The sequence below is a fragment of the Oncorhynchus kisutch genome, linkage group LG8, assembly GCF_002021735.2.
Source record: "Oncorhynchus kisutch isolate 150728-3 linkage group LG8, Okis_V2, whole genome shotgun sequence".
NCBI lineage: Eukaryota > Metazoa > Chordata > Actinopteri > Salmoniformes > Salmonidae > Oncorhynchus > Oncorhynchus kisutch.
In genome coordinates, this window is record NC_034181.2 from 74,553,723 (window position 1) to 74,567,932 (window position 14,210).

Here is a 14,210-nt window from a genome sequence, read left to right on the forward strand (position 1 = left end):
TGCGTGTCCGTCAGTCAGTCCATCTGCGTGTCTGTCTGCATGTCCGTCAGTCTGTCTGCGGGTCGGTCGGTTGGTGTGTGTCGGCCAGTCTGCGTGTCGGTCTGTCTGTCTGCGTGTCGGTCTGTCTGTCTGCGTGTCGGTCGGTCGATCTGTGTGTCGGTCTGCCTGCGTGTCGGTCAGTCCGTCTGCATGTCCGTCAGTCAGTCCATCTGCGTGTCTGTCTGCATGTCCGTCAGTCTGTCTGCGGGTCGGTCGGTTGGTGTGTGTCGGCCAGTCTGCGTGTCGGTCTGTCTGTCTGCGTGTCGGTCTGTCTGTCTGCGTGTCGGTCGGTCGATCTGTGTGTCGGTCTGCCTGCGTGTCGGTCAGTCCGTCTGCACGTCTGTCTGCATGTCCGTCGGTCTGTCTGTGGGTCGGTCGGTTAGTCTGCGTGTCGGCCAGTCTGCGTGTCGGTCTGTCTGTCTGCGTGTCGGTCTGTCTGTCTGCGTGTCGGTCCGTCTGTCTGCGTGTCGGTCCGTCTGTCTGCGTGTCGGTCCGTCGATCTGCGTGTTGGTCGGGCAATCTGCGTGGCGGTCGGTTGGTCTGCGTGGCGGTCGGTCGGTCTGCGTGTCGGTGTGTCTGTCTGCATGTCGGTCGATCTGTCTGCACGTCGGTCGTCTGCGTGTCGGTCGATCTGTCTGCACGTCGGTCGTCTGCGTGTCGGTTGGTCTGCACGTTGGTCGGTCTGCATGTTGGTCAATCTGTCTGTCTGCGTGTTGTTCTGTCCGCCTGCCTGTCTGTGTCTTGTCAGTCGGTCTCTGTCTCTCTGTGTCAGTCGGTGTCTGTGTCGGTCTTTGTCTGTGTCGGTCTCTGTGTCGGTCTCTCTGTCGGTGTCTCTGTCTGTCTGTGTGTCTTGTCTGTGGTTTCTGTGTCAGTCGGTCTGTCTGTCGGTCTCTGGTCTGTCTGTGTTAGTCGGTCTGTCTGTCTGTCTGTCTGCCTGCCTGTGTCTGTCGGTCTCTGTGTCTGTCTGTCTGTGTCTGTCGGTCTCTGTCTGTGTGTCTGCTAGTCTACCTCTTCCTTATTGTCTGAAGGTTTTACAGGAACAAGTCCCAGAAGAGCAAGTTTGATGAGGAGCTGCACAATGAGATGACCACCACCATCGATGAGCTCAGCAGCAAGTGAGTCTCTATAGTCACTAAATAGTCAAAAGACATTCTGAGATTAGTCACTAGGTAGGACCACAAACTTAAGCCTAATCTCAGAATTAAGGGTCTAATGTTATCTAATCTTCCTAGCCACCAACATATCCCTTGAAAAGTATTATTTAGCCAATTGTGAATAATATTGACAAAGACGAGTCAAAGCTATCTGAAAATGTATTTTACATATTGAGTTGTAAAAATAGAGAGCTCGCTCTCACATACACCCACTCAATCTTTCACACTCTCTTCCTCACGCTTTCTCCCCGTGTGACCTCCAGGCAGTGGGTGAAGTCTGAGGGGATTAGCAGTCTGGCTGTGTGGTTCACTAAGAAAGAGCTGGAGAAACAGGTGAGTCTGTCTCAGAGCTGTCTAGACACTGTTGAGAGGAGCATTGCTGTCCTAGTATACACTGTAGTAGTTACATCTCCACAATGAAAATCTCTAGAACCTTATAGATACAATGTGAAGAAATATATCAGTTGTCTCTGGAATAACTACATGTAACTACCAATTGACATATTCTATGGTCTCTATACATTGTGGAAAGGAGCCTTACTGTCCTAATATACAACGGATACATCTGTACAATGGCAATGTCAAGAGCCTTTATGTAAGATACAGTATAAAGAAAAACATTTGTACTTGAAATTTTTAATCCTAACCCTTACAACATGTTAAATGTTATATCAGAATCTATTTATATCTCTGATTAGCCTACACAGACCACACGTGTTCTTAGTGCTTTCGGAAAGTATTCAGACCCCTTTTTCCACATTTTGTTACATTACAGCCTTATTCTAAAATGTATAATTTTTTCCCCTTATCAATCACATACACATAATACTACATAAGGACAAAGCGAAAACAGGTTTTTAGAAATTCTAGCACATTTATTACAACATTTTTACGTAAGTATTCAGACCCTTTTCTATGAGACTTCAAATTGAGCTCACGTGCATTCTGTTTCCATTGCTCATCTTTGAGATGTTTCTCCAAATTATTGTAATCCACCTGTGGTAAATTCAATTGATCCCACAGTTGACAGTGCATGTTAGAGCAAAAACCAAGCTATGAGTTGAAGGAATTGTCCGTAGAGCACCGAGACAGGATTGTGTCGAGGCACAGATCTGGGGAAGGGTACCAAAAAAATTCTGCAACATTGAAGGTTCCCAAGAACACAGTGGCCTCCATCATTCTTAAATGGAAGAAGTTTGTAACCACCAAGACTCTTCCTAGAGCTGGCCAAACTGACCAATCGGAGGAGAAGGGTCTTGGGAGGTGACCAAGAACCCGGTGGTCCCTCTGACAGAGCTCTAGAGTTCCTCTGTGGAGATGGGAGATCCTTCCAGAAGGACAACCATCTCTGCAGCACTCCACCAATCAGGCCTTTATGGTAGAGTGGCCAGACAGAAGCCACTCCTCAATAAAAGGCACATGACAGCCCGCTTGGATGACACATGACAGCCCGTCACATCTGGAGGAAACTTGGCACCATCCCTACGGTGAAGAATGGTGGTGGCAGCATCATGCTGTAGGGATGTTTTTCAGTGGCAGGGACTGGGAGACTAGTCAGGATTGAGGGAAAGATGAACGGAGCAAAGTACAGAGAGATCCTTGCTGAACCTGCTCTAGAGCGCTCAGGACCTCAGACTGGGGGGCGAAGGTTCACCTTCCAACAGAACAACGACCCTAAGCACACAGCCAAGACAATATAGGAGTGGCTTCGGGAGAAGTCTCTGAATGTCCTTGAGTGGCCCAGCCAGAGCACGGACTTGAACCCGATCGAACATCTCTGGAGAGACCTGAAAATAGCTGTGCAGAGACGCTCCCCATCCAACTTGACAGAGCTTGAGAGGATCTGCAAAGAAGAATGGGAGGAACTCCCCAAATACAGTTGTGCCAAGCTTGTAGCGTCATACCCAAGAAGACTCAAGGCTGTTATTGCTGCCAAAGGTCCTTCAACAAAGTACTGAGTAAAAGGTCTGAATACTTATGTTTTATTTTATTTTTAATAAAATTACAAACAATTCTAAAAACCTGTTTTTGCTTTGTCATTATGGGGTATTGTGTGTAGATTGATAAAGAAATATATTTTCTAACCAATTTTAGAATAAAGCTGTAACGTAACAAAATGTGGGAAAAGTCAAGGGGTCTGAATACTTTCCGAATGCACTGTACATACTGTAAAAACTGTGTTATTAGTATTTGTGAGAGGTTCAAACATGACTTCTTCTTTCCTCCCCAGTACCGAGCCATTGATCTGCCCATGTTCAAGCACTACATCGGCTGTGCCACCTTCATCTTCTTCTGCATCTTTGTGGTTCAGATGTTTGTGACAAAAGAGTGAGTGATTTTCCCTTGTGGCTATAAGAAACATATTTCTCAACTGCTATTGCCAGGTACGGTAGTAATAATAGCTTTCCTCTTAAAACATGGAAATATAATGGCATGACAACCAATATTTGAGCTTTTGGTATTCAGTGTTGGATTTTTCCCTTCCCGTCCCTCAGTTCCAAAATGTTGGGAATGTCATTTGGAGTGCTGGCCTGTGTCCTCCTGTTGACCTTGGGCATCTGTTTCGCAGGTCACCTGCAGGTCAGTGGGAGTTTTAGGCTTAGGTCACAACAAGCCCTATTTCTGGACAGGTCAAGGCTTAGTTGACTGTGTGTGGGGGTGGGGTACATGTGTGTGTGTGTGTACTGTGTGTATTTCTTACTGTGACAGTGGAAACATGCTTTCTGCCTAGGTTTTATAAGCTATTCCATCTATCCCTGTTTTTTTTCCAATCTATCCCCGGGAAGCTGTACATTGCTGTTATTGGCCATTAACAGCTGGTGCATACCATCTCAATGCCATGGTGCAGACAGATGGGCAGTGTAGTTATTACATTCACTAGTCAGAGATACACCGAGTGTACAAAACATTAGGAACACCTTCCTTCTACCATACCCCATTCAAAGGAACTTAAATCTTTTGTCTTGCCCATTCACCCTCGGAATGACACACATACACAATCCATGTCTCAATTGTCTCAAGGCTTAAAAATCCTTCTTTAACCAGGTCTCCTCCCCTTCATTTACACTAATTTAAAGTGGATTTAACAGGAGACATCAATAAGGGATCATAGCTTTCACTTGGTCAGTCTATTTCATGGAAAAAGCAGGTGTTCCTAATGTTTTGTACACTCAGTGTATTATCCTGTCTTTCTGAAAATAGACTGAACATTCAGTGCTGCTGTGTTAGTAAGTCACACATTGTCTCAACATGGAAGATGTCATCAATGTCACATGCTCGTGTATCTTAATGCTCGCTTATCCCCCACCCCCCACTTATACACACTCACCTGTCCCCGTCTCCCCCTCCGATCCACTCCTCCTCTCCCATGCATTTCACCCCCCATATACACACCCATCCCTTCCCCTCTCCCCCTCCTATCCACTCCTCCTCTCCCATGCATTTCACCCCCCATATACACACCCATCCCTTCCCCTTTCCCCCTCCTATCCACTCCTCCTCTCCCATGGCTGGATGCCTCGCTCCTCCCACCCCTCAGCGCTTGTTTCCAGAGAAGTTGTCGTCCTGCCAGTGGCTGCCTGCTGTGTCCGAGGCAGTGGTCAAGAGGCCATGTGTGCGCCTCCCTCTGGTTACTATCACCACTGCGGTCATCATCATCCTAGCAGTCTTCAACCTGGTAAGTTAACGCAACAACTCACTATCTCACTGATTAAACATAGAACAGAATGCCATCACGTGTATATGCAATTACATAATCTTGTAATAGCAACAAGAGCATTAGCTTGTTATTGTAAGAAAAACATCAAGTCATCAACAGACATGCCAATAACACATGCTTCACAGCCTTTTTGTTTTCAGTCAGACCCACTTAGCGGTTAACTATCAGTCAAATCTGGTTCCCTCTAGTGCTTCATCCAGACGAAGTCACTGTGTGAAATCAATGGTAACCCTGATCTGATTCCGTCTGACAACTCCAGTGAGCAACATCCAGACAGCCTGTTCTACCTGCCAGTGAGTGATGCCTACAATATCCCTTACTAACAGGTCTTCTGTAGCTCAGTTGATAGAGCACGGCACGCTTGCAACACACAGTTATGAAATGATGCTTTCAATTTCAGTGTTTTTATTGTTGTTTGCAAATATATACTCTGCCATTTCACATAAAAATTATAAATTACAAATAATAAACATTGAAATTAAGAACTGGCACTTTCCATTGATGGTTTTCATTGTCTCCTTACTCCATTATCTCTCTCTCTCGCTCTCTCTCTCGGTCTCTCTCCCCATCTTTCTCTCAGTACTCTGTGTTCAGCTGTATCCTGGCTCTCATAGCTTGTGGAGTGTTCCTGGGGGTGAGCTTTGAACTCAAAGTGGTTTTTCTCATCCTGGCCTCCACAGCCTACTACATCATCATCCTCAGCGCCAAGGCTGGTCTCTTCAGCTGCTATGGACAAATGCTTTACAACCAACTCAATGAAAACAGGTACTACATCATGTGTTGTGTACCAGGCCTGGGGTAGATTCAGTTTTCAATTCAGGAAGATTTTCAGGAAGAAATAAATCATGTATATATAATTAAGTCATTTCTGAAAATTGCTCATTTGTTTTCTATGAAGGTTGTTATAATTCATTAATTGAATTTCAATCCACTTACTGAATTGACCCCAACCCTGTTCTGTACTGTGCATAAAACACCTGGTATTGTATCCAGCCTGGTTTATACTGAGCTTTACTTTAGATTACCTCTAACCCCTGAGCTCTGTATTCCAGAACTGAGGACTCTGGGACCATCCTGAGAGCGTTGGGGCTGGTCAAACACCCCGAGGTGATGAGCTGTATATATATCACCTTGTTCCTGGTCACCATGCTCATCATCTCACAACAGGTCAGGACATGTTCCTTTCTCTTCTTTGTTGGCCCTCTCTTCACCCTTTTCCTTTTATTACTAAATGACCACATCACTTCTGTCCTGTAGAATGAGTCATACTTCCGCCAGGACTTCCTTCTGAAGAACAAGAACCGTACGGAGCAGGATGAGATTGAGACCAGGGAGAACCTGAACCGCCTGCTCCTGGAGAACGTGCTGCCGGCCCATGTGGCTGCGCTGTTTGTTGGGGAGAATAAAAAGAACGAGGTGGGATTCCTCACAAACACTTTACTTACTGAGAAGTACAAGGTAGGAGTCCAGGATGGATGACTGGTAGTCGACTGAGTCCAACTCATCCTCCCCTCCTCCTCCTATCTGCACTGGGGTCCCATCTCCACTGGCCTGCACTCACTAAAGCTTAGTGGGAAGCACTTAGTCGTGGAATTGTTTGGATTTACCCATAAATGGTTTATTATGATTTCCAGTAGTGTGGTTAAGGGATGGAACCCCCAGGGTAAGGACGGTCCCACTTCTATGGATCATTGTACCGTATATCAGTGCCTGTCTCACCCCACCTACCAACTCACAGCTCCATGAATCAGCCCCTTCATCGGCATTGTGATTTGTGATGTCATCTTTGTGTCAGCATGGTAGAGACAGAGCCACTGCATTCTAACAGCAACATCCTCAACTCCTACTGCCCCTACTCACAGCCACTCTCAAATAGTCCACATCAACGTCTTCAACTCCTGCTGCCCCTACCCTCAGCCACTCTCAAATAGTCCACATCAACGTCTTCAACTCCTGCTGCCCCTACCCTCAGCCACTCTCAAATAGTCCACATCAACGTCCTCAACTCCTGCTGCCCCTACCCTCAGCCACTCTCAAATAGTCCACATCAACTCCTGCTGCCCCTACTCACAGCCACTCTCAAATAGTCCACATCAACTCCTACTGCCCCTACTCACAGCCACTCTCAAATAGTCCACATCAACGTCCTCAACTCCTACTGCCCCTACCCTCAGCCACTCTCAAATAGTCCACATCAACGTCCTCAACTCCTACTGCCCCTACCCTCAGCCACTCTCAAATAGTCCACATCAACTCCTACTGCCCCTACCCTCAGCCACTCTCAAATAGTCCACATCAACTCCTACTGCCCCTACCCTCAGCCACTCTCAAATAGTCCACATCAACTCCTACTGCCCCTACCCTCAGCCACTCTCAAATAGTCCACATCAACGTCCTCAACTCCTGCTGCCCCTACCCTCAGCCACTCTCAAATAGTCCACATCAACTCCTGCTGCCCCTACTCACAGCCACTCTCAAATAGTCCACATCAACTCCTACTGCCCCTACTCACAGCCACTCTCAAATAGTCCACATCAACGTCCTCAACTCCTACTGCCCCTACCCTCAGCCACTCTCAAATAGTCCACATCAACGTCCTCAACTCCTGCTGCCCCTACCCTCAGCCACTCTCAAATAGTCCACATCAACTCCTGCTGCCCCTACTCACAGCCACTCTCAAATAGTCCACATCAACTCCTACTGCCCCTACTCACAGCCACTCTCAAATAGTCCACATCAACGTCCTCAACTCCTACTGCCCCTACCCTCAGCCACTCTCAAATAGTCCACATCAAAGTCCTCAACTCCTACTGCCCCTACCCTCAGCCACTCTCAAATAGTCCACATCAACTCCTACTGCCCCTACCCTCAGCCACTCTCAAATAGTCTACATCAACTCCTACTGCCCCTACCCTCAGCCACTCTCAAATAGTCCATATCAACTCCTACTGCCCCTACCCTCAGCCACTCTCAAATAGTCCACATCAACTCCTACTGCCCCTACCCTCAGCCACTCTCAAATAGTCCACATCAACGTCCTCAACTCCTGCTGCCCCTACCCTCAGCCACTCTCAAATAGTCCACATCAACTCCTGCTGCCCCTACTCACAGCCACTCTCAAATAGTCCACATCAACTCCTACTGCCCCTACTCACAGCCACTCTCAAATAGTCCACATCAACTCCTACTGCCCCTACTCACAGCCACTCTCAAATAGTCCACATCAACGTCCTCAACTCCTACTGCCCCTACCCTCAGCCACTCTCAAATAGTCCACATCAACGTCCTCAACTCCTGCTGCCCCTACCCTCAGCCACTCTCAAATAGTCCACATCAACTCCTGCTGCCCCTACTCACAGCCACTCTCAAATAGTCCACATCAACTCCTACTGCCCCTACTCACAGCCACTCTCAAATAGTCCACATCAACGTCCTCAACTCCTACTGCCCCTACCCTCAGCCACTCTCAAATAGTCCACATCAAAGTCCTCAACTCCTACTGCCCCTACCCTCAGCCACTCTCAAATAGTCCACATCAACTCCTACTGCCTCTACCCTCAGCCACTCTCAAATAGTCTACATCAACTCCTACTGCCCCTACCCTCAGCCACTCTCAAATAGTCCACATCAACTCCTACTGCCCCTACCCTCAGCCACTTTCAAATAGTCCACATCAACTCCTACTGCCCCTACCCTCAGCCACTCTCAAATAGTCCACATCAACGTCCTCAACTCCTGCTGCCCCTACCCTCAGCCACTCTCAAATAGTCCACATCAACTCCTGCTGCCCCTACTCACAGCCACTCTCAAATAGTCCACATCAACTCCTACTGCCCCTACTCACAGCCACTCTCAAATAGTCCACATCAACTCCTACTGCCCCTACTCACAGCCACTCTCAAATAGTCCACATCAACGTCCTCAACTCCTACTGCCCCTACCGTCAGCCACTCTCAAATAGTCCACATCAACTCCTACTGCCCCTACCCTCAGCCACTCTCAAATAGTCCACATCAACTCCTACTGCCCCTACCCTCAGCCACTCTCAAATAGTCCACATCAACGTCCTCAACTCCTGCTGCCCCTACCCTCAGCCACTCTCAAATAGTCCACATGATACAGACATAAGCACACTAGACAAACCACTGATAAGCAGAGTCACTTAATCAAAACGGTGTAATTTTAGTTCAAGAAATTTACAATGTTTATTCTAAACAAGCTGGACAATACTTTGTAATATCTTTTTGTCTTACTTCATAAGATATGACAAACTTGCAGAAATTCAGGACTTGGCTTACTTTTACCTCTACCGCTGAAGACCATGGACATCCCCTCCTCTATGACGTCTCCCTCACTCTGACTCTCCACAGCCCAGTCACAGGGTTATGTGTTACCTCTAAATCACCATGGACATCCCCTCCTCTATGACGTCTCCCTCACTCTGACTCTCCACAGCCCAGTCACAGGGTTATGTGTTACCTCTAAATCACCATGGACATCCCCTCCTCTATGACGTCTCCCTCACTCTGACTCTCCACAGCCCAGTCACAGGGTTATGTGTTACCTCTAAATCACCATGGACATCCCCTCCTCTATGACGTCTCCCTCACTCTGACTCTCCACAGCCCAGTCACAGGGTTATGTGTTACCTCTAAATCACCATGGATACTCATTTTGACTAAGGTCTTAAAGTCAGTGACGGAGAAATAATTCAGCCTTTGTATAAATCTGGTTGAACTATTTACTCTTGACATGTTTTTCTGGAAGCACAAACACAACAGAACAGCTATTTGTGTTTGACATGTAGGTTACCGCCTGAGAAGTACTGTACTGAAGCTGCTTCCACTGTTAAAGATGAGTGTTCATCAGCTTAGCTTGAACACTGCATATACCTGACAATATTAATCCCAATGGATGGCACAGTGTCAAATCAAATAAACAACACAACAAAAAGCATGAGGGGGGGAAAAACGAGTTAATATGCTTTGAAGTTTTCCTAAGATTTGACATCTAGGAGCAGAAGCATGGGACTTCGATGGCCTCCCTCTCTACCAGAGAATGGGTTTTAGAGGCCCTGTTTAACATTGGCTCCTCTTGTACAGCATAATCACTGGCTATTTCCTTGCCAAACGTCAACACAGTGAAAACCGTTAGGAACGTCTGGCACTGGAAGAACTGTTGTGGTGTCTGTCTCTCTCAGCATTCTGAATTGGCTTTTTCTTAAAGATGTGGCTCTGTGCTCTAATGTCTCCTAATATTTCTTGTGTGAACCTGAAACTTCGCTGTATCTCTGTTGTGAAGTGTATGTCTATGTTCTTCTGCTTAGTGTTACTACATGGCATTGCCTCTTAAGTTGTACACCTCCTTCCTCCTCAGGATCTGTACTACAAGTCATATGACTGTGTGTGCGTGATGTTCGCCTCGGTACCGGACTTCAAAGAGTTCTACACGGAGTGTGACATCAACAAGGAAGGCCTGGAGTGTCTGAGGCTCCTCAACGAGATCATAGCAGATTTTGATGAGGTCAGAGAACCGCTAGCAACCATCAATGAACTAAAATGACACGTGTCCCAGTAATAGAAATAAGTAAACGGCTAACCCTGGCTCACATATCCACTTGTTTACCCACACACAGCTGCTGTCCAAGCCCAAGTTCAGTGGAGTTGAGAAGATCAAGACCATCGGAAGCACTTATATGGCAGCCGCAGGGCTGAGTGGCACCCCAGGACAGGAGAATAACCAGGTAGCTACTAACCAGTTGACCCAGGTCACATGGAAGGGGAGGGGTTACACAGCATGCAACTGTGCATACCTTTGATTTTCTATACTATAGAACTTTACCATAAAACTTGGTTAACGTCGCAGTATAGATAAAGTTATGTATGTCAGTAGTAGTGTCCTGTGTGTGGACTTCATGATGAACTGTGTTGTTTCAGGACCGAGATAGGCAGCAGGCACAGATCGGGAACATGGTAGAGTTTGCCATTGCCCTCATTGGCAAGCTGGATGGCATCAACAGACACTCCTTCAACAGTTTTAGGCTGCGTGTGGGTGAGTCAAGCTTGGGCACTGGCCTGGGCATATATGAACTATATTCATTAACTAGTACCATATACATTAACTACCCATTACGTCTGCAATGTGTCTGGTTCTATCCATCTTTATTAGGGTTTCATTGGTTGTTATTCTAGTGCTAAGAGTTTTTCCTGAACACCTGCACCTGACCTGGTCAGGAGAAATTGCGAGCTCTAGTTATAGAACAAAACACTCCTGGCCCTGTGATACCCTGTCTATCTAACCACGTAGGAGGACATTCTTTCCAACTGTCCACAATAGCTAACATTGACTCTACATAATACCGCTGGTCTCCCTGTGTACTGTTGAGACATAGTTTTCAGACAGCTTATTCTGAGCAGATCCCCCAGGCTTTAGGAAAACATTTATAATACTCGAGAGATAAAAGCACACATTAGGGTTTTAATACATAAACACAAAAAGCTGGCATGAAATACAATTTTAAAATATCAAAGGACTGGTGAGTCAAAGGATTTATTTCACATCTGTGTCCCAAGAAAAATCTAAATAACAAATGAAGTCCACATAATTCTCCCTGGAAGACATTTTTTTATTAAAAGGCCGAGATTCCAACATGAACAAATAGTCTGGCTGAACAACTGGCAGCAGTGGCAGGTAGCATAGTGGTTGAGAGCGTTGGGCCAGAAACCAAAAGGTCGCTGGTTCGACTTCCCTAGCTGACTAAGGGAAACATCTGTCGATGTGCCGTTGAGGTACGCCAATTGCTCCTGTAAGTCGCTCTGGATAAAAGCTTCTGCTAAATGACTAAAATGAAAATGTCAAATGGTTTTGACTCCCTGTGGTTGACTCAGCCAGACAAGCTGATGGTACCTGTTAGAATATATTTATTTCCAATTGTTTTCTGTGCCATCAGTTATAGCGCTGGGCCAGTATCCGAAGGTTTGCTGGATCGAATCCCTGAGCTGACAAGGTAGAAATCTGTCAATCTGCCCCTGAGCAAGGCAGTTAGCCCACTGTTACCCGGGCGCCCAAGACGTGGATGTAGATTAAGGCATCCCCCCCGCACCTCTCTGATTGAGGGGTTGGGTTAAATGCGGAGGACACATTTCAGTTGAAGGCATTCAGTTGTACAACTGACTAGGTATCCCCCTTTCCCTACAGTATTTGACTGGTTTATTCCCAGCAGGTATCTTGTTATGTGTCACTGTCTGCCTGCTTTTCACAGGCATTAACCATGGGCCTGTCATTGCTGGGGTGATTGGAGCCAGAAAACCTCAGTATGACATCTGGGGCAACACCGTCAATGTGGCCAGTAGGATGGAGAGCACTGGAGAGCTGGGCAAGATTCAGGTTCAGTACAACAACCTAGTCTTGTCAGTCATACAATATTGTCCTTGCTAGTCTGGCTGGAGAGATTAACTATAACCACACAAAAACCATGGCTGCATGCATTCAGCATAGTAATGTGTCTTGTTCCTTGCTACGTGTCTGTTTCTGCTCCAGGTCACAGAGGAGACGTCGGACGTGCTCCAGAAGCTGGGCTACTCCTGCGAGTGCCGAGGCCTCATCAACGTCAAGGGAAAAGGCGAGCTGACAACCTTCTTTGTGTGTACGGACATGAGCAAGCAGCAGGGAATGGGCCTGAGCTGAGGTCTAAGGTGAGCACACTACTGTGTGTGTGGACTCTGGGCCTGGTTGCTTATACGTGTGCTGGGTCGGTTACAGGACACAGTCTAGCATTCAGCACAGACTAATTACATGAACGCACATAAGTTAACATGCTTAGAGTAAACCTACCGGAGCACACAAATATAATCCATCTCAGTGCTTCAGTCAGCAATCATCCTGACCGGAACAGAACAAGACTTGAAGACATGACCTTGTGGTCCTAGAGGTTATATTTCAGATTGTTCATGTTTCCAGGAATCCCTTTGGGAGATTCTTGATTGGAAATACATTTTTACTGCAGCTGACTTGTTTTAGAGATCCAGTTCCAATGTGTGCATTCAATTGACATGGAGGTTACGTCAAGCACTGGTCGTCGTCATACTGGATTCTATGACCTGATATTCCTAGAACCTTGCTGGAATCATGATGCACACAAAACATATTCAGTCCTCTCTTAAAACTGAGCTGTTTATCAAGCAAATGGTGACCAAAACAATGGAGTGAGTTCTGCTGCATGTGGAGTGACAGAAGTGTACTGTACATACTCTCATGGTTTTCTAGACCTTAAAAGGTAGACTAAGCTAAATGACGTTGTCCCAAGCTGCACTGCAGATATTATGATAAGTAAGATGTAAGACTTTGCTCACGGGTTCCCTTCATGCTGTTAACAGCGTTGCAGCATCGGAACCAAAACAGTTTAAACTTGCACTCCAACGCTCTGTGGAAATTATTACTGTGTAATGGACAGTTTATATGGTATGAGGTGTACTGTTTACCAATTTCTATCATAAGCTTAGAACACATGCCTGATTAAGAATAAGTGCTATAGGCACTACAATCAATGAGGAAAACAAAACATTCTGGTGACTGTATGAAAAGTTTCATTTGACTGAAACAAAACAGAATTGTCTTGAGCCTAACTCAGTGCTGTGCAGTATACTTCAGCCATAGTTGTAAATGTATAGATTGCATTGAGTAGCCAACATTAACCTGCAGTGTCATGTGCAGACAGGCAGCATATGCTTTTTGGGAATGGCTGGTCAAACTAACATTCTACTTGGTGTTCTTTGTGTACCTAAACCTGCTGTCAAACAATCAACTGTCTGTATTGTTGCAGTTAACATTAGACTAACATACAGGTTAGAATATTTGCCATTTTTAAAACACCACCTGAAATCTCAGCCTGTTTGGTGGGATGGAGTTTTGGCCAGGCAGTAAATTAGCTAAGACCGATAAGAAAGAGTTCCAAACAGCTTGTTTTCAGCTCTCCCCAATCACATCACAGACAGTCCTAGCAAAGAGCAAATTTAGCTTAGAAGCAGTTTGTTTGAATGTTGTTTCATTGAAAACAGTAACATACTTGTTACCCATAAATTATTTGATAAAAGGTCCAATGCAGACATTTAAATCTTAAGATACATTCTTCTCTGTGCCTCAGAAAACTGACTTGTCCTGTGGCCTTACTCAACATCTGACTGCCAAACGAATGCTTTCATGTTATGCTGTCTGAGGAATAAATGTGAGTTTGCATTTTGTACAGTTGCGATATTGTTTTGCTAAAGGCTGAATCCCAACTTGATTTACAAAGACAAGGA

At 46.0% G+C, this 14,210-nt stretch overlaps 1 protein-coding gene across 4 annotated transcripts in view; it reads left to right on the forward strand.

Annotated features, from left to right (window-relative positions):
- The window catches only part of LOC109881364 (adenylate cyclase type 2), a 72,538-nt gene extending 58,388 nt beyond the window's left edge, over positions 1-14,150 (forward strand). For all 4 annotated transcript variants that reach the window (XM_031831212.1, XM_031831214.1, XM_031831216.1 and 1 more), the window contains 14 exons: positions 1,077-1,154; positions 1,457-1,526; positions 3,424-3,521; positions 3,689-3,773; positions 4,732-4,869; positions 5,100-5,204; positions 5,492-5,676; positions 5,964-6,078; positions 6,169-6,327; positions 10,288-10,434; positions 10,547-10,654; positions 10,848-10,962; positions 12,173-12,297; positions 12,451-14,150. In XM_031831212.1, coding sequence (XP_031687072.1) covers positions 1,077-1,154; positions 1,457-1,526; positions 3,424-3,521; positions 3,689-3,773; positions 4,732-4,869; positions 5,100-5,204; positions 5,492-5,676; positions 5,964-6,078; positions 6,169-6,327; positions 10,288-10,434; positions 10,547-10,654; positions 10,848-10,962; positions 12,173-12,297; positions 12,451-12,597 — 1,675 coding nt within the window. In that variant the 3' untranslated portion in view covers positions 12,598-14,150. The remainder of the gene's footprint in view (positions 1-1,076; positions 1,155-1,456; positions 1,527-3,423; positions 3,522-3,688; positions 3,774-4,731; positions 4,870-5,099; positions 5,205-5,491; positions 5,677-5,963; positions 6,079-6,168; positions 6,328-10,287; positions 10,435-10,546; positions 10,655-10,847; positions 10,963-12,172; positions 12,298-12,450) is intronic.
- Positions 14,151-14,210: the final 60 nt, after the last annotated feature.